The sequence below is a fragment of the Haliotis asinina genome, chromosome 9 (genome assembly GCF_037392515.1).
Source record: "Haliotis asinina isolate JCU_RB_2024 chromosome 9, JCU_Hal_asi_v2, whole genome shotgun sequence".
Lineage (NCBI taxonomy): Eukaryota > Metazoa > Mollusca > Gastropoda > Lepetellida > Haliotidae > Haliotis > Haliotis asinina.
In genome coordinates this window covers 44760145-44783313 of record NC_090288.1, presented here as the reverse complement: position 1 = coordinate 44783313, position 23169 = coordinate 44760145, and the positions used below count along the sequence as shown (strand labels likewise).

General features: G+C 39.7%; 1 protein-coding gene across 2 annotated transcripts in view; it reads left to right on the top strand.

Moving 5' to 3' along the window:
* The window catches only part of LOC137296048 (protein jagged-1-like), a 31023-nt gene extending 9316 nt beyond the window's left edge, over positions 1 to 21707 (top strand). Inside the window, exons 2-11 of one of the 2 annotated variants that reach the window (XM_067827693.1) lie at positions 5620 to 5774; positions 8318 to 8450; positions 9039 to 9193; positions 9806 to 9942; positions 10388 to 10513; positions 11454 to 11735; positions 15933 to 16083; positions 16551 to 16728; positions 17232 to 17344; positions 17819 to 21707. In XM_067827693.1, the coding sequence (XP_067683794.1) occupies positions 5620 to 5774; positions 8318 to 8450; positions 9039 to 9193; positions 9806 to 9942; positions 10388 to 10513; positions 11454 to 11735; positions 15933 to 16083; positions 16551 to 16728; positions 17232 to 17344; positions 17819 to 18356 (1968 nt within the window). In that variant the 3' untranslated portion in view covers positions 18357 to 21707. The remainder of the gene's footprint in view (positions 1 to 5619; positions 5775 to 8317; positions 8451 to 9038; positions 9194 to 9805; positions 9943 to 10387; positions 10514 to 11453; positions 11736 to 15932; positions 16084 to 16550; positions 16729 to 17231; positions 17345 to 17818) is intronic. The other variant, XM_067827694.1, reaches the window with a different exon arrangement.
* The last annotated feature ends 1462 nt before the right edge of the window (positions 21708 to 23169 follow it).

The following is a 23169-nucleotide window of genomic DNA, read 5'->3' as shown; positions in this document are numbered from 1 at the left end:
AAACCTCTTCCCCACCACTGTGACAATATATGCCCGGATTGAAAAAAAAACACTTTTGCCTTTGTACATTCATCAAAAAGTCATCATGATCATTCGTCGTTTCCCAAGCTAAACGAATCAATATTTATAAATAATTTGAAGATTATTACCAAAATGAACCGAATTTTAAAACTTCATAAAACATACTTAGTGAAAATCATGTATTTTTCTGTTTTAACTTGTTTGTCGCCCGGCCGATCTAGTGCTGGTTGGGGTTTTAGATGAAAAACATTAAAAGATACGGATGGCCTAACAACCATCAGTCAATGCACTGGCGTTGACACAGCTGTCTTTCTCGAGTCAGGTGAAAGGTTGCCCCTTGTTAAACGCTTGTAGTTATATGTGATCGCTCTTACTCGAGAGCAATGGGCGCTCTAACCTGGTCTGGGATAAAAATAAACAGACAACCGTGATAGTGTTGACGTAATGGTTTGACGTCATTCCTACTGGGAAGTTCAGACCAATTTTGAAAAGGTCCATTGCAGAAATGAGTGAGTTTGTTTGTGACTGATGGTTTTAGCAATGTTCCAGCAACATCACCCTGGGGAACACTCGAAATGGGCTTCACACATTGCACACAAGTGGGGAATCGAACCTGTGACTTCGGAGTGACGAGCAAACGTTTTAACCACGAGGCTATCCCACCATTCCATTATATGCCTGTGAATCTAAAGGCGATGATATATTTACATGCCCACATGTCTCTCTTTACTATGTTTACTGTCTTCTCACACGTCTCTGCGATCCTAAAAGTGTTAAGACGATTTATTGCTGCTTAAATATTGACCTGCTTGTTGTAGGTCTTTGAATGTGGGACCCGTGAAGGTCCGGGCTAGAATAGGCCTTCAGCAAACTTTTCTTGCCATAAATGGCGACTATGCTTGTCGTAAAAGGTTACTAACGGGATCGGGTGGTCAAGCTCGCTGACTTGATTGACACATGTCATCGGTTCCCAGTTGCGCAGATCGATGCTCATGCTGTTGATCGCTGGATTGTCTGTTCCAGACTCGATTATCTACAGACCGCCGCCATAAACCTAGAATATTGCTGAGTGTGGAGTAAAACTAAACTCACTCTCTCACTTTTTGAATGTGCGTGTTGTGTGTAGAAGCGTTCTTATGGAAATGTAGACACTACAGATAGCCTGAGTGCATTGTATGAAGCGACGTCGATGGAACAAAGAGTTAAACGATTCCAGTGAGTCCATGTCAGTCGTACGAAGCCGCGTGCGTATTCTTAACATGTTACCTGAAGGCGGCAATACATTTGCAGGAAATTCAACTTTGATCTGCTTAGTGCCTATAGGAGGAGTGGGGGAAAGGGGGATCTCGTCATAGTTTGCCAACGAATAGTAGATGTTTTCTAATGAAATATATTGACCATGACTAATGAACCTACTTCTTTTTCTATAGAAACAACACCCTACCTCCTGTATGACTGCATAACTAAACCTGACTTAATCTCTTGATCTCTTGATCTCTACCCTGCATATTGGAGCTCATGTACAACTGTGAAATGTTTTGAAAAATAATTAAAAGAAATAAGTAAGAATATAGCTACAGGTGACCTTGTCTTGCAGATCTTCCAACCTCAAGAGAGAAAAAAGCTTGAGTCTTTTGGGTCCGTCAGCCCTCTACAGCAAACACAAATTGCACATTTTCTTCTCAGAAAAGTAATTGAAAACGATGTATTCAGACCTGTTTGTGTGATTTTCTTAACGCATTTTTACTTCTATTTTTCGTTTGAACCCAGTTTGTCTGTTTTGTCATGAACGCATTGTATGGATACTAAGAGCCAAACGGGTGAGTGGTGACAGGCATGATGCTACGTTTATGATGCACATGTTTGTGTCGAACTGATGAATATAACGAACTGTTTCTTTGTTCTCGCCCTCTTTCTGTAAACACGTGACAATTTAATTCTGGAAACTCTCCACATTGTGGCCGCCCTCTCGCAAAAGATTTGACAAAAAACAAGACGCTGTTGTTTAGAATTTACGAATATGTGCTAAGGATGAAAAACAATTCAAAACAGTGTTTCTAATTTATAAATGTCATGGCAAAGAAAAAAATAAGCAAAAGAAAGAGAGAAAAAATACTCACTGTGAATCAGTTCGGCTAAATTAGAGCGAGAATTTCTTCTTTTGCTTAAATTGCATGTTTGTTACAGGTTTGAAGGTAGTGAATGAAGGTATATTTTAGAGTATGATGACATAAAAATTAAACTCATTTAGACTTAATTAAGCTCATTTAGAGCCATATTAAATAACCTAGCGAAAAACATTTTGATCCATGAGGGAGAATATTTACTTTTACGCAAAATACATGTTTTTCATTGTTTTGGAGGTTGTAAATGGATGAAACTATATATTAGTCGAAATGCATTGAATGAACTACGGTATAAGGAACTTAGTGGTGAATCGGTGTGTTTCTGCTATACTTACAAGTCATTAGTGTATACGTAAGATCGATGTTCATTCTCATGATATCAGTCACAAGATTGTTTGGTCTCGATTAGATTCGTTACACGCCGAGGGATCATAATTTCCCCTGAGATTTGATCTTTTAAACCAATAGATTCTCGGATACTATAGACCTACGTGACGTCTCTAACAAAACGGGGACGGTAGGGTAGCTTAGTGGTTAAATCGCTCGCTCGCCACTCCGAAGACACGGGTTCGATTCCCACCTTTGAGAATGTTGAGAAGCGCAGTTTTGGTGTACCCCGCCGTGATATTGTTGGAATATTTCGACGTGAAACGAAACTTACTCACTCATTCAGAGAAACAAAGCAACCCGTAACGAACAAAGTCAAAACTGCTTTGCTATCCGACTTGCACTGAAATCTTATAATGTACACTGCCAACCCTTCAGTGCTATCTGCTATTTAATGCATTTATCTTCGTCCTTTTGAAAACCATCTTTTGCAGATATGTGCATAAACATTAAAACCTATGTACATACCTCATGAATCCATATACCCCTGTAAGTGGAGTAATATACTTCTCTGTCTGAGACAGTGGGGCATTAAAAAGCTATAAACCTGATGTATTGCTATGGCATAAAACCCCACCCACTCACTCACTCAAGCAGTGTCGATACTCCACAGGACCCTAACATCGTCCTTAACAACCCTACAAGCTCCATATATTACGTCCATACTTCGTAAAGATTTGATCTTTCAATATATGTCAAAGGGATATTAAAGTATTTTAGGGTGTATGATATATTGACCGCAGTTGCCAGGTTATCAGACTGAGTGTGTTGTTTAAAATTCACGGTGTTGTATGAAGGGACTGTGCGTACAATGAATTCCGTGTTTTTTTAAATAATAAATAAATGAATGAACGAACGGTCGATTTTTACGAACGAGCGATATTCATGTTAAAGTTTTGGTTGTGAAATACTTACAATCTCAACATCTGGGTATTTAAAATTGGTTTAAAGTCCATTTACATACATGATAAATTAAAAATTCTCACTAAAACTTTTGTCACCAGTCGGTGAAAATGATAAGTTAACGAAAGTCATAGGTTCGTTTTCGTATTTTCACATCTTTAATAGTTTGTTGTCTTTATAAGTCATGTTTGGTTTCTTAAGAAAATCCAATCTATTATTTCAAAATAGTTCAAACATTTAAGAATCTGATTAATTGCAAAGTCAAAAAGGTTTACCTACTGACTGTGACATGATGGATATAATAAAACTTTCAGTTCATCTTGTATCATGCAAAGCCGTTTAACGCCAATGTGACAATCACTGTGTGTATTAAAAATGAAGAAAAGATTTAAAACAGAATCAGCAAGATGTATACCATTAAGGTGACTGCAAATACACTTTTTCACTATGACTGTCAAAATCATTGTGTTCCATGGTTCCCCAAACATTCCCTTCTGGCACAGATCCAAGGGCGTGTTGCATCTAGTATCTCTTACAAAGGGGTTTAATATAGCAGGACGCACGACCTTGATTTTTTTCTTTGGTCTTTGATGGCGGCGCCGATACATAATCACTTAGTAATGTGTTAATATGTTTATATCTGTTGCCTACTATACAGACAGTCTATTGAAAAACTCAAGCCGATAAATAACTATAAACAGCGAAGACAAAAGCCGTATCCAGTGGAGAAAGCATTGAGGTAGATAATAAGGTTTTAAAGAGTCACGTTAATGATATACGGTCCTAGAAGATAGTCTTCGGCGGGGTTATGACTTATGATACGTATTTCTATATGCCATTCAATTCCTGTTAGACGTACCACTGGATAAGCAAACGAAGAATGATTATCGTTTTGTCGACGGTAAGCGAGGCACTGTGTATTAGAAGTTTGTGTAGGCTTTACACCATTGTTGTTGTTGTGAATACCGAAATTACGACTCATATATATAAACCTGAATGAAACATGTAATAGGTAAACGTAACTTCCAACAATGTTTCAATGCTACATCCACATATGATTATATATAGCTGCCAACAATTGTGTTTCGTTCATAGAGACTAATTTGAAATAATAGTATTTAATTGAGATAGGAGTCAATTAGTTTTTAGCGCATATTTTTCCGAAGTAATTATTGGCAAATCCGGTCATAAGAAATGCTAAGTTGACCTACACAGATATACTACGTACTGGACAATGCCTCTTTGCAATTTATTATGCAGAAATATGTTATCAGTGGGTTTCAATCCACGCCTTGCCCTACCTGACTCTCATTCGCATACTCGCACACGCTGAATGCTTTATTCATACAACAATCTTGAATACGGCCCTGTTCTTCGTACAATTGTTGATTTCAACTCAGGTGGAGGAGTCACCTATTATTTAAGCCCCATACTCCGTAGCTTCTGTGGTTGTGGATGGTACTTCTGATGTTACTTTAATCAATGCTTTTGGTTTCCAAAGGCCGCCGGCAGTCATTGATATTCTTTAGGATAGGGAAGTAAGATCTGTGGAAACAAAATTTACATGTATGTAACATGAGAGTACTGTCGGAAATAGAACAAACACTGTATCCCTATAATTAACGCTAATTTGCATAAAGTCATGGTCTGTTCTAAATAAGTCTCTTTGCTCGTATCTGCACTAATTTCTCCCCAGCAGAGCTTTTTCCACGTTTCCCATCCCTCTGCGACTGAGACTGTAGTTTATCCGAACATAGGTTAGCATTGAGATATTAATCACATTAACTAAGAACGTTGTACACATAAATGTGAAAAAAACAAACATTTTTTAAAAATCTTCATGCGCTAAAATAACCAGAAACCCAACTCGGTAAAAACTGATCAAATCGTACCCTATTTAAATTCAGTTTACTCAAGGTGACAAATAGTTTATGGTATGTACCAAGTTATCATTCATAGAAGAGGACACTTATGATGTTATCATTCCTAAAGGAGGAAACGCTACATGTTATCATTTATCAAAGAGGAAACGTTACACGTTATCATCCACGAAGGGAGCGATGGAGTAGCGTCGTGGAAGCCTATTTCTGGTGTTCCGCAGTGATACTGCTGGACTATTGCTAAAACGGCGTAAAACCATATTCACTCACTCCAATTATTCTATCGTGTGTCTAATTTACAGGAAGTCAAGGCTTCTGGGAAGCTGGACCTGAAGTTCCACAGTTACTTCTCCAGTGGTAAAGGGTCCAACGGGAACTGCTGCGAGTCAATTGTTTCTTGGCTTGGTTGTGGCAACCAGTGCGATCCAAAGTTTACTCTCTGTGTAGACGAATCAGAGTGAGTATGTCAACCTTCTTGAACAGTTTGATGAAATGATCGTATTGATAAATCGAAATACACATACTTGGTGGAGGAGATTAAGAAAATAATTGTCATAAACATATTTATCGAGGAATTCAGTGAAATGCAGATTGTTAGATTGTTGTCAAGTCCTGGGTTGCTATGACAATAAAGTCACTCTGTCTCTGTTATGCCCTCTTGGATGCTCCTCCCAATCACCCCCAGTCCCCACCCCGCCCCCCCAAGACACGGGCTACTGGCTACAGCAAGAATAGCTGGTACGCAAATGATAGGTTTTCCATAAACACTATGCATCAGGGAGAGTTGTTTTTATTCCACTCCAGAAATACAAAAGTAATGTTTCGTTGAATGATGCAGTACATCATTACTTTAACTGGCGGGTGTGCAAACGCCAGCCGAATGAATATTTCAATATTACCTTTTGAACAGGTCATATCAATTTGTGTCGATATATTTGATATCAAGAGATTAGTGGGATTTCATTCATTCAATCTCGTTTTCAGTCATATTTATATCTGTTTATGTTATATCCACGTTGCAATAGTTGGGAAAACATTTCTCCTATTATTAAACTAATTTCAGTAAGAGTCGTTAGACTCTTTGGTTTCATTTGGCTCTGGATTTGTATTTATGGATATATTTTAACAAGGCTATTAATTTGCTTTTTTCTAATTTTCACTCCTGTAAAGGAAAAGAATCAAAAGGTATGCATTTTATAGGATATGCATGCATATCCCGTGTAGAGAATGGAGCATGATCTGTCAAGATTTTCATCCTTTGTCTTGAATCATCGCCAGTTTCCTGTATTTTGTCTTTAATCACCTAAGTCTCAGAAACTCGTTTCTGTGTCTTTCTCCAAGGGAAGGTAACACCTCAATCAAAGCATTGTTGTAATGACGCCACATGAAAAATCTGTGACGTGATGAACATTGTTTGGTGACGTCATAATCAATTTAACTTAATGTTTTTAACTTATTTGAGTGCATATTTATATGCACAATGCCTTTTAGAAAGTAGATAATTGTAACAAAGGTTATATCTGGGACAGCAAGACCCCATGACTGAGTCTATGAGGTACAATTGTGCCTCCTACGTAGAAGGAGTCAGTGAGTGTTATTTTACGCCGCCTTTAACAATATTCCAGTCATATCACAGCGGGTCACCGGGATTCACATACTGTGACCATGTGCGAAATCAACCACGGGTTTTCGGGGTGACGAACGGACGCTTTAGCCATTACATTCATTACATGCATGCTTGTTGTTGGCATGTTTCTGTATGTTTCACACGATGTTCAATACTGCCACATTCCACCCCTTGATCAGCTTGATATGTTATTCAGAACCGCTTAATTCTATTCCTTTGTCAGCTTCACACCATGTTCAATATCGCCAATTTCTAATCCTTGGTCGGCTTCACGTTATGTTCAGTCCCGCTTAATTCCATTCCCTGATCAGCTTGACATGATGTACAGTACCGCCAGATTCTATTCCTTGGTCGACTTCATGTGATGTTCAATACCGCTTGATTCTATTCCCTGATCAGCTTGACATGATGTACAGTACCGCCAGATTCTATTCCTTGGTCGACTTCATGTGATGTTCAATACCGCTTGATTCCATTCCCTGATCAGCTTGACATGATGTACACTACCGCCAGATTCTAATCCTTGGTCGGCTTCACGTTATGTTCAGTCCCGCTTAATTCCATTCCCTGATCAGCTTGACATGATGTACAGTACCGCCAGATTCTATTCCTTGGTCGACTTCATGTGATGTTCAGTACCGCTTGATTCTATTCCGTGATCAGCTTGACATGATGCACACTACCACCAGATTCTATTCCTTGGTCGGCTTCACGTGAAGTTTAGTACCGCTTGATTCTATTCCTTGATCAGCTTGACATGCTGTACAGTACCGCCAGATTCTATTTCTTGATGCTTCACGTGATGTTCAATACTGCCACACTCCATTCCTAGATTAGCTTATATAGTGAATGAATAAGTGAGTTTTGTTTCAAGCCGGTTTACGCAATATGTCCGCTATATCACGGCATGTGACACTGGTTTCACTCATTCTACTCATGTAGTGTCTTCGGCGTGACGAGCGAACACTTTAATCACTAGGCCACCCTCCCTTTAGTCAGCCTGTATATCAAATGTAGACAGAACATTAACTTGTAATGAGCATCGTCCTAGCTTTAATATATGGTTTTGTTTCGTAGGCCTGACTTTGAATGTCAAAAATATCATCCGCAATGGCCATGCATTACACTGTTCTTGAATATCATTGAAGAACATTAAAGATGAAGATCATTGTCAGGATTGTCAGTTAATGTAAATATTAACCATCGAAAGATCATTGTCAGCATTCCCATTAAGCCATAACTGTGTTTACATTTAGTCCGCTTTTAAATTTGTGCCAGTGCCTGCTGGTCAGGCATATGTATAGTGTATTGTATGTTTTGTTTCTTGGTCAAGCTTGTATTGAAACTGATGTCATGGTCATTTAATATTCCAGCTCCCACAGTATTCATGATTGCTCCTTGCTTAAAAAAGCAACAGGCGTAGTTCATGAAAAGAACAACATAGTCTTTGGTACTGACATCGGAGGGACGTCAAACCGTTTTGTCATACCCGTGACCACAATTCCTGTAAGTTTCGTCATTTTAGTGTTTCCACTGGTCTGAGATTTCAGTCATAGCTTTTATCATATCAGTAACGACCACAGGTTTTATCATACAATATAAGCAATAGTTGGAGGTTTGATCATAACAATATCAGCAACAATCACCGGTTTTAGCATATCAATATCAGCAACATCCGCAGGTCTTATCATGTCAATATCAGCACCATCTGTAGGTTTTATCATATCACTGTCAGCAACAAGAGTTGGTTTTATCAAATGAATGTCAGTAACAATCGTAGTTTTTATCAAATCAACATCAAAAACAGGTTTTATCATATGAATATCAACAACAACCATAGGTGTTATTATATTAACATCAGTCACAGGTTTTATCATATAATTATCAGCGACAAGCGTTGGTTTTATCATATCAATATCGGCAACAACCGTAGTTTTTATCAATGAGATCTGTAAGTCTTTTCATATGAATGTAAACAACAGTCATATGTTTTGTCATATCAATATCAGCAACAACCGTAGCTTTCATTATACTATTAGTAAGTTAAACACTATGACATTTTAACATGCCCAAAGCATCGTTGTTTGTTCTCAGTCCAAGGTAAAGGTGAAGGTCGAGGTTTATGATGACGACCCCGGCACCGGTGACGATCATATGGACAACTTACAAAAGGTGTTAGAAGGCTTCGTTGTCAGCCCTAAAGCCGAGGAGAGCTTGTACGAGACATTCACCTTGGCCCACAGGACAACGTGAGTGACAGGAAATTAGTATTTTTGTGGAAATTTGTTGAATTGTTATCTGGAAAACGTTGGATAAAGTTTTGAAAGACGCTGCAAAATGGGAGTGCCAGAAACCTTTGGCCGTGGGTTCGAATCCCAGACTGTGTCTTGGTTTGTCAAACCATATTCATGCTTCGTAAAGGGCTCTCTGGAGCTTTTCTCCGATATGAAGGTGTTCAAATGGGCATAATTTAGAAAATATTCATTAGGCTACATATTGAAATTTGACACATAATTACAGTACCACCAGTAATCAGTGAATGAGTATAGTTTTACATCGCGTTGAGGAAAATTCCGATCATTTCATGGCAGGTCACCAATAAGCGTATTGCTAGCATATGTGATCTAGGGTATTACTATATGCCAAAGAAAGTGATTCAGAGGTACATTTGTTGCTGTGAAACGGTGTTCGTCATATCAGCCTCCAGTTTGTTAGACTCAACGTTGCGCTTAATACTTTTTTGTGTTATATTTCTTATTTAAGAAGTTGGATATAGGAGTAATGTTTCGATGTCAGGTTGGCTTTCGACCATGCGTCATTATTTTATTATCTATTTCATCACTGTTTCTGTGCGTCTTCAGACTGAAGATACAGTTCCGTGCCTATTGTGACCCAGACTGGTACGGTTCTGTGTGTGAGATATACTGCAAGGCACAGAACGATGAATCAGGTCATTATACCTGTCATGAACATACAGGACAGAAGATATGCAATATGGGTAAGCATTCTCCAAGACTTCTTGTTGGTCCTGACCTCAAGCCAAAACAAATGTAAGTAATTTTAAGTGAAGGGAATTAAAACGAAATGATCTACGGAAAGACAATTGACAGAGTGTATTGTTAGAAAAAAACACCATATATGTCGACATTTCTTCTTTTTAATTTTTCAAGTTTTCATTTTTGTTGTTCTTTATGTTTAATTTCATATATTTTTCTTTTGTCTAACAACATATTTCTCAATATGTTGTGAGAAAAAGAAAAATATGTTTCAACACGACGAACTTCTTTTATAAATTTTGTAAATTTACATTTGTTGTTGTTTATGTTCATATTAATGTAGGCTGGAGAATAATATTGTGTTGTGAGAAAACATTATACATTTCGACTTTTGATTTTTGCATTTCAATATTCAACTTTTATTGTTCATATTTAATGTTCATACAGGCTGGATGGGCGACAACTGTGAACAGAATATCGATGAGTGCCAAGCAGGTGGTTACTGTCAGAACAGCGCTGTTTGTGAAGATTTACCGGGGAGCTTCAAGTGCAAATGTCGAGATGGATTCGGAGGTAACATCTTCATTTTTGTACATTTTACGCAAAAGGATCACAATATACATGTACAAGTCAGTTAATTCATATATTTTGTATTGAAAATAGTGTGAGGAACGTTCCAAAACTGTCATCACAATTAACTAAATATGTATCGATTATCGACATATGTAGAAGAGGTGACTTTGAGGAAAAATGCCTAAATATCAGAACGAAATGAGTATATTTGGCATCATTTTAACAAAACAACGTTCTTAACGTAATTTTGAAGTAGATTATAAATAAAGTCCTTAATGTGTATGTTGTGTGCGAAAATCAAAACTTTTTCCATACATCGAAGATATTTCCGATTATTCCTCACCAACCAGCCCTAGTTATGGCCGTGGGACAGCCAAGTGGTTGAGACATATTCGCCCGTTCAACAAGAAGGGTCCGGTTCCGCATGGAGACAATATTTGCAGCCCTTCTCTTAAGACCACTTTCCTTTAATTTCTCAATCGGCAATAGTTTAATGTGCCTTTTTGAACAAACCTGTGGTGATTCTGGACAAGGGTGTAACTCTCTAGCACCTCATGTCGTAATAGGCGCATATCAGGATAGGACGGCCTTAAAACAACAAATATATGTACAAAAACCCCACGCAGTTCTGTTCCAGTTCCTATCACTGAATTATCTGGACCAAGTTCACCCACTTACCGCTTTCATAAGAGTATTGCTAAATGGTTAATCTAGCAAAACAATTCTCAAACCCAGCGAGCATCACCAGGGAGGATGGGGTAGTCTGGTGGCTAAAGTGTTTGCTTGTTACACCAGAGGCCTGGGTTCGATTCTTCAGAAGGGTACAATGTGTGAAGCCAATATCTGATGTCCAAAGCCGTATTGTTGTAGGAATATTGCTAAAACGGCGTAAAACTAAACTCACACTCTTCTCAGCACTACATCCTTCATTCATTTTCAGGAATGTTTTGTCAAGACATTACTCACCAGTGTGCCACGGATCCATGTGTGAATGGAGGCGTCTGTTCCGGAAACGAGACAACCTTCAACTGCACATGCCCAATAGGCTGGTCGGGAGATACATGCGCAGTGGAGGTTGACCCCTGTGAGAGTAATCCTTGTGAAAGAGGCACTTGCTTGTCAAACAACGTGACAGCAACTCGGTTCTCATGTTCCTGTGAGTCTGGATGGAAGGGAACCCTATGTGAAGTGGACATAGTGGAAGCAATACCAACTGACGGTGGTGGGTGGAGGTTTGGTCAATCTAGCTGTGACAGTCATAGTATCATCCTCGGCACACAAGGGCTTTTTACACGTTATGAACTTTAGAATGTTCGTCAACTCATTTTTCAACTGATCGGTGTTTCTAGGTTGCTTTTGTCACGTTCAGGATCGGTACAGTGTGTACTCAGTTTCTGGTGCCCACAAATGATATCACATGGATAATGCCGAGAAAGTATTATAAAACCACATATACCCAAAATTGTGGGGATGTGTTCTGTGCAAATGAACAAAAATGCAAACCTTTTCCACCTCATCTAGCATTAATACTACATGTAAGCAGATAATGTAGCATAACTATCACACACACGCACACGCAAACGCGCGCGCGCACACACACACACACGCGAAATCCCATTAGGTATTGAAGTCGTATTTTGAGTGTAATCTATGACTGTCAAAGCGGATGTTTTTTGTGTGGTCTACTGGTTACTAATATTTAAAACGAGTGTAGGGGTTTCTTTCCTTGCAGCATAACAAAGTGTCCTTTTCGTATTAAAAAGGTAATTACCATATCGCGTGACTGTATTACCAGTCAGTCGATCACCTGATTGTCTGGTTTGTTTATTGTCGACCCGTCGAGGTTAGGGTTAGAATATTGATCTTCAGTAACCCATGCTTGTCGTAAGAGGCGACTGACGGGATCGGTGGTCAGGCTCGCTGACTTGGTTGAGACACGTCATCAGTACGTAATTGCGCAGATCGATGCTTGTGCTGTTAATCACCTGACTGTCTGGTCCAGGTTCGATTATTTACAGACCGCAGCCATATAGCTGGAATATTGCTGGGTGCTGCGTAAAACCTAACTCACTCACTCAGTGTTTTATTGTATCATGACAAGTGTACTGCAGTCCTATTGAAGGCAACGAATGTTTGCTTTTTTATGCAAATTGTGTCTAGTAAGATAAATTATGCTTACCTTTTCTCACAGACACCAGGTCATCGCTGATTTTCAGTGACCAAATTATGTATTTTCATCTCTATTTGATGTTTTTGCACAATGCGTTCGGAATCTGCGATGATAGTGGGACTGATCTTCAGTAACCCATGCTTTTCATAAGAGGCAAGAGACATGATGGGATAGTCACGGTCGCTGACTCAGCTGACACACGCCACCTTATCTATATAGCACTGATTGATGCTCATGCTTTTTGTAACTGGTTTGTCTAGTCCAGACTCGAATATTTACAGACAGCCGTGATATATACATATGGAAATTAATTAAGCAACACCAAATTCAAAGACACATAAAAACTTAACAAAGTTTAACGAAGTAATTTTGATGATTGATTATTCAATTTTGATGTATTGACATACAGCATGAGCTTTTCATGGGTTGATATGACGCGCGTGAAGCTTGCACAGCGCACGTGCATTGCTTTAACCTCAACTTTCGAAAAATGCACTTTTTCCCTGGGGTGTTTACAAGCGCAGGTTGTCGATTGCATTCGGTTTTTCATTCATTTCAATGTCATGGCACGTAGGAAATTATCAGAGGCCACTCGTTGGCAAATAATCGGCATGAGGAATGCTGGTATGTCTCTAAGACAAATCGGGACTCAAATCGGACGACATCATTCCATAATTTCAAAACTTTTGAAAAAATACCGGGCCACTAATGAAGTTAAAGACCTGCCTAGACCAGGAAGACCCAGGAAGACCACAGTCCGGGAGGACAGAGCTTTACTGAGACTTGTACGGCGCAGGTCCTTCGACTCGAGCTCTCGGTTGAGACAGGAGTGGCTTCCAGGGAGACCCATCTCGAACAGGACTGTTCGGAATCGTCTGAAAGCTGCAGGATACCGGGCAAGGAGGCCAATCAAGCGACCCAGACTGTCTCCAGCCCATAAGGCAGCCCGACTGGCCTGGTGTAATGACCGTTTGCACTGGAACACTGCCTCTTGGAGGAAGGTCCATTTCTCAGATGAGAGCCGGTTCTTGCTGCACATGGTGGACGGTCGTACTCGGGTCTGGAGGCAGAGGAACACAGCAATGGCTCCACGGAACATCCAGGAGACTGTGGCCTTTGGGGGAGGTTCCGTTATGGTATGGGGGTGCATTTCCATGAACTGCAAGTTGGATATCATTACCATCCGTGGCAACCTTAACGGTGTTCGTTACCAACAGGAGGTTCTTGACAGGGCTGTGGTACCTCATTTTGAGAACCATCCTCTGGCAACGAGACCCATATTTATGGACGACAATGCTAGACCTCACAGGGCGCATGCTGTAAATGATTTTTTGCGGCAAAATGCAATTGACAGAATTCCATGGCCTGCCATGAGCCCTGACCTCAACCCCATTGAACATTTGTGGGACTTTATTGGCCGTCGTGTGAGGCAGAGAGACCCACCAGTCCATAATCTCAACGAATTGACGGCTGCCCTGCATGAGGAGTGGAACAGGAACCCCCAGAATCAGATCCGGAGACTCATCCAAGGAATGAGGAGGCGTCTGGAATCGGTGGTGCGTGCGCAGGGAGGACACACTAGATATTGATGAAAGTCGGTGTGCAGACTCTCAGATGACTGTTCTTTCTTTCCATGTGACATTTGTGTTAATACACCTGACAACAACGTCTGTGGATGAATAGTAAATTGTGTCCATTTTTTCATGAATTTAAGACAGTTTTAAGAATTTGGATTTCGTTGCAATAAAGCAAAGTCTTGATACTTTTTCCCTTTAAGTTGTTTGTCAGAGATCGTCTGTTGAATAAAAAAGTGTCAAACTATATCAACCCGGCATATTTTGATTGTCAGAACACTTCAAAGTTGCTCCAATAGAAAAAATTGGGGTGTTGCTTGATTAATTTCCAGGTGTATAGTTGGAATATTGCTGAATGCGACGTACCACAACTAACTTAAAACCAATCTAAGCCCTAATCTTTCACACACAAACGTACATATCAGGCAGTTCAGCTCTCTACTCTAGGTTGGCATCGTCCTGATGGTAGAATAATTAAGCCATGTATGCTTTGGATTTGATTGTTCCGAGGTTTTCTGAAAATAGGATGCAGGTAAAGAATTATATATCTAATTCCACCCAACTTAGAATTTTTTCATACTTTCTTTTAAAACTAAAACTGCATGTGTATCATTTTTTTCAATATCACTACATGGTTTCAAGGTCATATTTATTCAACTAATACCGTCATCAAGTTACAGGGACACTATTTCCGTTTGGAATATGCCTGGGCATTAACATGTTAACTTCCGTGATAGTTAGCGTTTTGGTGAGGGCAGTATCATCAGACTAAAAACGTAATTTTTCTGTGAACACTTGTCACATTTGTAATTTGATGTGTTTCCAACACAAAATCATTTTTTGTAGCGCTTTTGATGTGTTGGGCTTTCACATTCCTACTTTTGGGTAGTTTTGCTACTTTTTCTCAGAATTTCTGGGTTTATGATAATGACGATTTATGCATTTGACACCAGCAGAGGTGTCTGTATACACCATGGCAGTCACATTGAAAATGTCATTGCTGCTGTTTTCCCTTGACTAGGTTTAACCACCATATATTTATGAATCTGATATGAAAATTAATTATCTGCTTCAACTATTTTATTCCTTATAACACAATAATATACAGTAAGTTCATTTCGTATATTTATTAAAACTTCGAACTTGGCATCACATTAGCCCTCTACTTATAATTATTCATCTACTCATAAATCAGTAAAAAGATATTCACAGAATCGTCTTCATGCTTGTACTACCTTCCACACTTTAAAGGCAAGAGTTTAATGGATGACAGCTTCTTTATTGTGAAGGGTCGCGACGTTTTGAAGTTTGTTCTTACTCCTTCATCATTCACTTGATGAAGGAGGAAGAACATACTTCGTAACGTCATGAGCCTTCACAAAAAAGAAGCTGTCATCCATTAAACTCTTGCCTTTATGTGTATCACTTCTAAATGCCCTTCAATGATTCCACATTTTAAATAATTGTCCTGAAAGATAGGTGAGCTACAGAGCCCTGTTCCGTTGTGACCTTTATGTTGTATGTACTGGATTCTGTTTTGTTTGCCCCACATGGGTGCAATGTGTGAAGCCCATTTTCTGGTGTCCCCCGCCGTGATATTGCTGGAATATTGCTAAAAAGCGGCGTAAAACTAAACTCACTCACTCACTCACTCTGTTTTGTTTGCCTTGCTCAGATCCCGCCGCCATTACGCTCCTGGGAGTCATCGACGACAGCAATAGAGACAATCTGACCAATGGCTTGATCAAACTGATACAAAACCTTGGAGGTGTTCCGGAAACGGTTTACGTCAAGGTGAACACAAGGACAATACCAATCAACAGCGAGTGAGTGATTCGTCCATGCCCTTTTAATTTTATTTTTGATGATCAATTTCGGTGACGCCATGTCAGATTTTCCTGTTAATATTTTATTCACCACCTGCGTAACCATATGTCAAGTAACGTCAGGACGAATAGAAGGCGATGAAAACCTGCAAACTCAAATATTAATGTCCTTGTCCAAACAACGGACCCGGATCCGGGTCCGGGATAGAATAGGCCATGCTTGCCACATAAGGCGACTATACTTGTCGTGAGTGGCGACTAACGGGATTGGGTGCTCAGGATCGCCGGCTTGGTTGACACATGTTTTCGTATCCCAATTGCGTAGATCGATGCTCATGTTGTCGATCACTGGATCCAGACCCGATTATGGACAGACTTCTGCCATATATCTGGAATACTGCTGAGCGCCATATCGCTAAAACTATTACGGACTGCGGCGTAAAGTTAAACTCACTCACTCGTTTCAGAATAACGACAACACGGGTGGAATTTTACTCGTCGCTTGCAGATGGGACAGTTCTGGACAATGAAGCTGTCAACCGCATATTTACCACCAACGACGATGACGACATCAACCCCTATCTACCACTTCCGCTGTACCCACCAAGACCCAAGTCAGGAACACTGGGGCTAACAGAAGTTGAGGTTGTCACGCGTTCAAAATATTTTTCACAACTGCGGTAAACGTCTGGCACAATTAGGTCTACCTCCTTCAGTCTCTTACCTTTAGACGCTGTTGTCTAACTGTTCAAGGCGGCATTAAACACTTCCTCCTACGTAACCCGTGAAGATCCGGGCTAGAATTGATCTTCAGTTACCCATGCTTGTCGTAAGAGGCGACTAACGGGACTGAGTGAAAATGGTTAACGCGTCATCATATCCCAGTGGTGTAGATCGATGCTTTTGCCGCTGATTACTAGATTGTCTGAGCCAGACTCAATTATTTTACAGATATATGGCTTGAATAGTGATGAGTGTGGCTTAAAACTAAACTCACTTCCTTCTGTATAAGTCCGATTTCCACCCTTGCCGAACTAGCTTCGAATTCTGTGACCTGATCGTAACCCTAGCTGTAGCTAATGTCTTGTTTCTTCCGACGTAATTTTGGTGGGATTTGTTATATGCAACGTACTCATTTACTTTTTCAGGTGCGGAAGAAAAGTTGGCTGACCAGTAACTGGTATGCGATCGTTCTTCCTCTCCTCATAGCGGTAATCCTGGTGATCCTCTTAGCGATAATCCTCATCCGTCGACGACGATCGTAAGTATTGATCACGGAACTGAACAGTGGGTAATCGGCTCTTATTATATAAAGAGATTGGAATGGAACATGTTGTCAAATTAGAAAAGACAAATGTATAGTTCGTTATTGATATAAGTATATATTATGAGTCACTGAAGGAACGAAATATACAGCGAATTGAATAGTGATGACATTCATTTTTATTTCCTTCGCCGACTACGCCAATCACAGCTAACAATATCGAATTCCGTGGTTTTTAATAATGACTGTCGTGAAGCCCATTTCTGGTGTCCCCAACCGTGATATTGATTGATGATGGCTAAACGTTGCGTAAAATAAACTCACTCACTAATAATGGCTTTCAGTTCTGCACCAATCTCTCAACATGCATTTACCCTTTACGGTTAATGTCAAGGCAAGAAAGCAATGAGTCCAAAGTTTTGTATGCGCTAACTATCCTCCAAGGCTTAATAAAATATTTTGAATTTCCAGAGACAAGTCCAAGGAACTGATGCGATGCGAAAGCAACGTGATGGACGCAGAACCTAACCACATGGCTTTTGAGAATGTTCTGTATCGCGAGGCGAACAAGGAGAATATGCAAAGACAGGACAACGATCAGGCTTTTGACGGCGAACCTACGGCTAATGGCGTACTGGCGACTGGCGGCGCCTGCAGCGATGAAGCAAACCCCTACTGCCAACCAGTGCAGTATGACACGCTTCCAAAACAACCCAACACTCTTTGCAATAGCGCTGGTCAGTACGAGAACAGCAATCTGGCCACTCTGGACACCCGCTGCGAAGCAGGAGCTAATGATTACACGGACTTTAATGACCTAGAAGGGGACAAGGCTGGAGCAGAGAATCACTATCAGGAGTTGGACGAGGTCCTCCAACAAAAGGCGGCCATTGCAGCTGGTGACGGCGCCGGTGGTGATGTCAGCGACGTCTCTGCTGGCAACAGTGACATCGAGGACGACATTGACAAAATCAAAGAAGAAATCAGGAAAACCTATAGTGAAGCGTGATGAGAATTTTTGATAATATTGCTGGGCCCATGTAACTAGGGAATGTCTCATCTAAACAGTTGCAGGTTCGACGCTATTTATATATATATAAGTATCGGTATGGCTCTATACGAAAAGACAGAGTTGGAGAGACGTTTATTTTCAATTTGGAACTTGTGATGAAATTACATATTTTTGTACGTTGCCCGTTCTGAAAACGCTTTGCATAGTCTAACATAACATGTTCTGTTATGGAGTGGAAATATTCTTGATGGAACATTACTTTAACTCACTGTATAAAACATATTGCAGGAACGGGCGAACTGAACATCTGCTACAAAGTTTGCCCAATTACTGAATAATACAAATCGCCAGGCAAAGGTGTACACTTGAAAATTAGACTTGAAAGAAAAATAACAACTTTACTTGGCCAGAAACAGTGGCCAGAAAATTACAAACTCCTTATGTCACACTAGGATACCGTAGAGCATACATCGCCATCTTTCAACCACTTTGGGTTTTGCTTACAGTCCAGCCACCATCAAAGATGTATGCTTTATTTTTCTCGTTAGTATATGTTTATTGTAAATAGTTCTTTCTACAGGAATAATAATATAACACGACTATGTATATATTTTAATGTCACAATTTCGATGTGTCCGGGATTGTATCATATGAGGCAATAATGACTCGGACAACATTGTGTGAGGGGATGGGTTGGGGTCGGGGATCGCGTTGGAAGATTTTGCTCTACTATAAGGCGTTTTAGAGACGGTGGGAAGAACATGGAGCTTTTCACTCGTTACGCCAGAGACCGGGTTCGATTTCACTCATGGATACAGTTTGTGAAGTCAGTTCTTCGTGTCCCCCACCATGATCTTGCTGCAGGCGGCGTAAAACAATATCCACTCACTTATCTGTCCAATTTCCTGTTGGCGTTAGTCTACCGTATTTTCTCGTTAAATGGGCGTGAAGAAAATATTCACCCTGACGTCACACAAAACTACATTTATTCTGTCTTACCAAAGTGCATAGTGTTATGACTACTTCAGTTATAGTGAGCTCAAGTCAATAATAATTTAGTTTGTTATTACTGGAGATCTATACAGGCATTTGTTTACTGATATAAATACGGAAAGGGCGGGACCTAAAACAGTTTTTTTTCACTTACTGTAGCGTCTACTGTAATTAACCTTTACAGAGGGACAAGTGTCTCATTTAAAAGCGATTGTAGCTCTAAGTTGTTCTGAGACTGTGGAAATTTCGATAATTGTAGTAGTAAGATCTCTTTTTGGTGCGAAGCCTTTATGCCGAACGGCAAATCGGATCTGGGCACCAAGACGATCGTGACTGCTCTACTTAACCATAGATTTAGCACCGAGATCAATTTGCGAAACGGCGGTTCGCGTGCTGCTCCGCGGAGCAACCTTAGTTCCAGGGTCCACGTTCCTCAAGGCAATCGTAGCGCTGCGACAGTCGTAAATCTATGTTAAAGTATGGGACTTACGGCCAGCTTAACGCTACGGTCGCTTTTCAGGAACTATTAAAGATCTAGATCATCTTGTGTGTTAAGGGCGCTTTGGGCATGCGTACCATGACCTCTAAAGTATTTCTTGCCAACTGATCATTATTGCTTTTATAATATATGCAGATATTATGTTGTATTGCTGTTTTTCACAGATATAATCCACAGATGTACATAAATCATTTTACAATGAATACTCTTTAATCCGAACCACTGTGAATACTATAAAGGTCGATACTTAACGCTGTACTCTATCCCATTCATTGTGTTGTTTGGATTAACAGGGTTTCGTTGAAATGTAGTTTTGATACCACGTGACACATCTTACCAATTTAGTGATATATAATTGTGTTTCAGTGTAGAACTTGTGATGTTCATATGATTGTGATATATACTTGAATAATATATAAATACTGATTACATATATTCCAACAAAATGTAAAAAAAAGTTTTTCGAAACATGAAAATGTCTTTTTTCAGATTCACGCAAACCTCAATTCATGATCATATTTTACATTAGCATAATCGCATTTTTACTCATATGAAGCCTTTTCAATTTTTATATTATTATTATGTAAATATTTAGTATGGTACAAAAGTAAATTGTCTCTTCCATTCCTTCCCTATATCTATATGATGCACTGTTACCTTGTGAAGAGATTATGAAACAGACTGTCCCATAAACAAATGATATTATGCAAACCCAGTCAAGAAAGCAAAGACGAGTGCCCCTTTAAACCAGTGCTATGTTTTCAAATTCGTGCATTAACTTCATTTATTTGATAGCACCGAGATCGATATATTGAATGTGTCCACCGTGGTCAGTCTGATTGTTATTTCATACGGTGGCGTGTAAGACAGGTGACAACTACACTATGGTATTGAGAATTTTCAAGGACGAGTGACACACGGTCACTGTATTATCAAATCCACTGACATATTTAGGCTAAGCACTTGGCTTCGCTCAAACATAATAAGCACATGATCTGCGCAAATTTACATTTGTTGAATCTACTGTTATGATAATGTTAAATGACCCTGAGTGTCATTATAGCAGTCGCTGGTCATTCGTCGCCATTCGTTCATTTCCGCATCTCCTACCGACGCTTCCGGAATAACACGAGTGGTTCCGTATGTCACAAACCGTAATATTGTGGCTGATGAAAACAATCTGATCTGTTTGTACCAATGCAGTGTAATACTTATGTTCAGCTGTGTCTTATAAGCACTTGGCATGATCCCTTTTATTTCTACATTAATGCACACGGGTGACATTCGTGACATTCATTTTATTCCAGGGCCAACCGAACAGGCATTGGGGTCCATCTAGACATTTTTTAGACTGGGACCCGTCTAAGAGCAAACGCTTGTCATCTCGTGGGACTACCTTTGCGTCAAAGCTTATGCACAAGTCTCCGATAAACTATATAAAATGAAAAAGTATTGACAACATGTTTGGATTGTTGCACAGTCAACAGTATCTTGGAGTATTTTTATGTACAAGACGAAAGTGAAACAGAAATTTATTCCTGAAAGGTTTTTTGACGTGTCTCCTTCTGGGTTACCGTGAGGGTCGAGTGTTGACGAATGAAGTGGCGACGTTGCCATTCATGACGCTTTAGACGTCGAAGGCTGTATTACAGCAGCAATAACGCAGTTCACGGAGAGTATTTAATGAGAATTCGTGGCATGTTTACATGATATTTACCTTTCTACAGAACAAACACTTCTAACAATACTCGGTATATTTTTACTGTTTGTATATATTTACTTGACTGTTTTAATACGTATTGAACAGTGTTATGTGTCTACTGGATGACACATTTCAATAAAGTTTGTTCTTTTCAGTGCGCGTTGAAATTATTTCATGGTTATGAGAAGACAAATGTAAATAGTGAGTGCGCAATATTCCAGAAGTATCACAGCGGAGGACACCAGAAATGGGCTCCAACCATATATACTCATGTGGGGAATCGAACCTGGGTCATGGCCACTTTAAGGGGATTAACATCAAATCATTAATACATTTAGGGACGAAAAGTGAAACGTTACCTGTAAGAAATATCTAAGAGTGAGTAAGTTAAGTTTTACGCCGCACTCGGCAATATTCCAGCTATATGACGGCGGTCTGTATATAATGGACCAGACAATCCACTGATTTACTCATCGATCTGCGCAATTGGTGGTATTGATATTGATGGAATATTTCTAAAATCGGTGCAAAAAATTAACTCCGTCACACTAGACCTCGTTACTGGGAATCACAGGGGCGCATTATCTGTGGATTAAGCATGTGTGATGGAAAGAAATTAAATGAATGAGTATGATTTTAAGCCATATTTTGCTATTATCTAGCAATATCGCTGCGGGGGACACCAGAAATGGGCTTCACACATTGTACCCATGTGGGGAAACGAACCCTGCATGACGACAATTGTTACGGTTAAGAATTTACCGTGACAACAATTTAAGAAATCCCCTTGTAAACCAGCAAAACAGAACAAAGACAAGTTGTTTACGTTCAAATCATGTTATTGTTATATGACGAGAGCAAGATATACAGAGTCATAAGTCAAAATAACAATGCTGATTACAAATACATTTCAAGAGAGACAAAATCTAAGTCAGTGGGTCACAAAATACAATATAGCAAACTCACCAAAGTCTTGGTGTGAGAGAGAATCAACTATAATGGCAGAATGTAAACACAGCGAACGGTGCGACAACAGATGATGTAGACTCAGGCCTTGAGGGGATTTCAAGCGTGTTGGCAGTATATCCAACAAATATGAATGAATGTCAGTGTGTGTGTCGCCCGCAACACGGCAACCAGCCTTTATATATGTTCACAAAGTGAAGTGAATATCAAAACTAGGAACAGACAAATTCCGGAATGCCAGAATGCTAAAAGTGTTGACCAGGTATTACAACGAAATGTGACCCATGATATTTACTATTCAAAACACGAAACATTGTGACACAATAATAATTATTACTGATTTGATAACAAAAATATACAGGAAATACACACTCGTAACACAATGATAAGTTAAGAAACGAGTTTGAATGGAATATGATATTACGGAAGGACATTCCAGTGTAATTTACTTCAACAAACAAAATGACACAGAACATATACATCGAGGCTTTGTAGACATCAAATATTAAGCGCATGATGATTGCAAGGACTGTACCTCAGCGTGAAAAGTCAAAACAGGATCAGCATCTCGTATTCCTCTATATTTCTCTTTAGAGTTTGTACGATATATTTCATCAAGGTTTCGCTTCAGCCGGATTGTGTCTACCTAT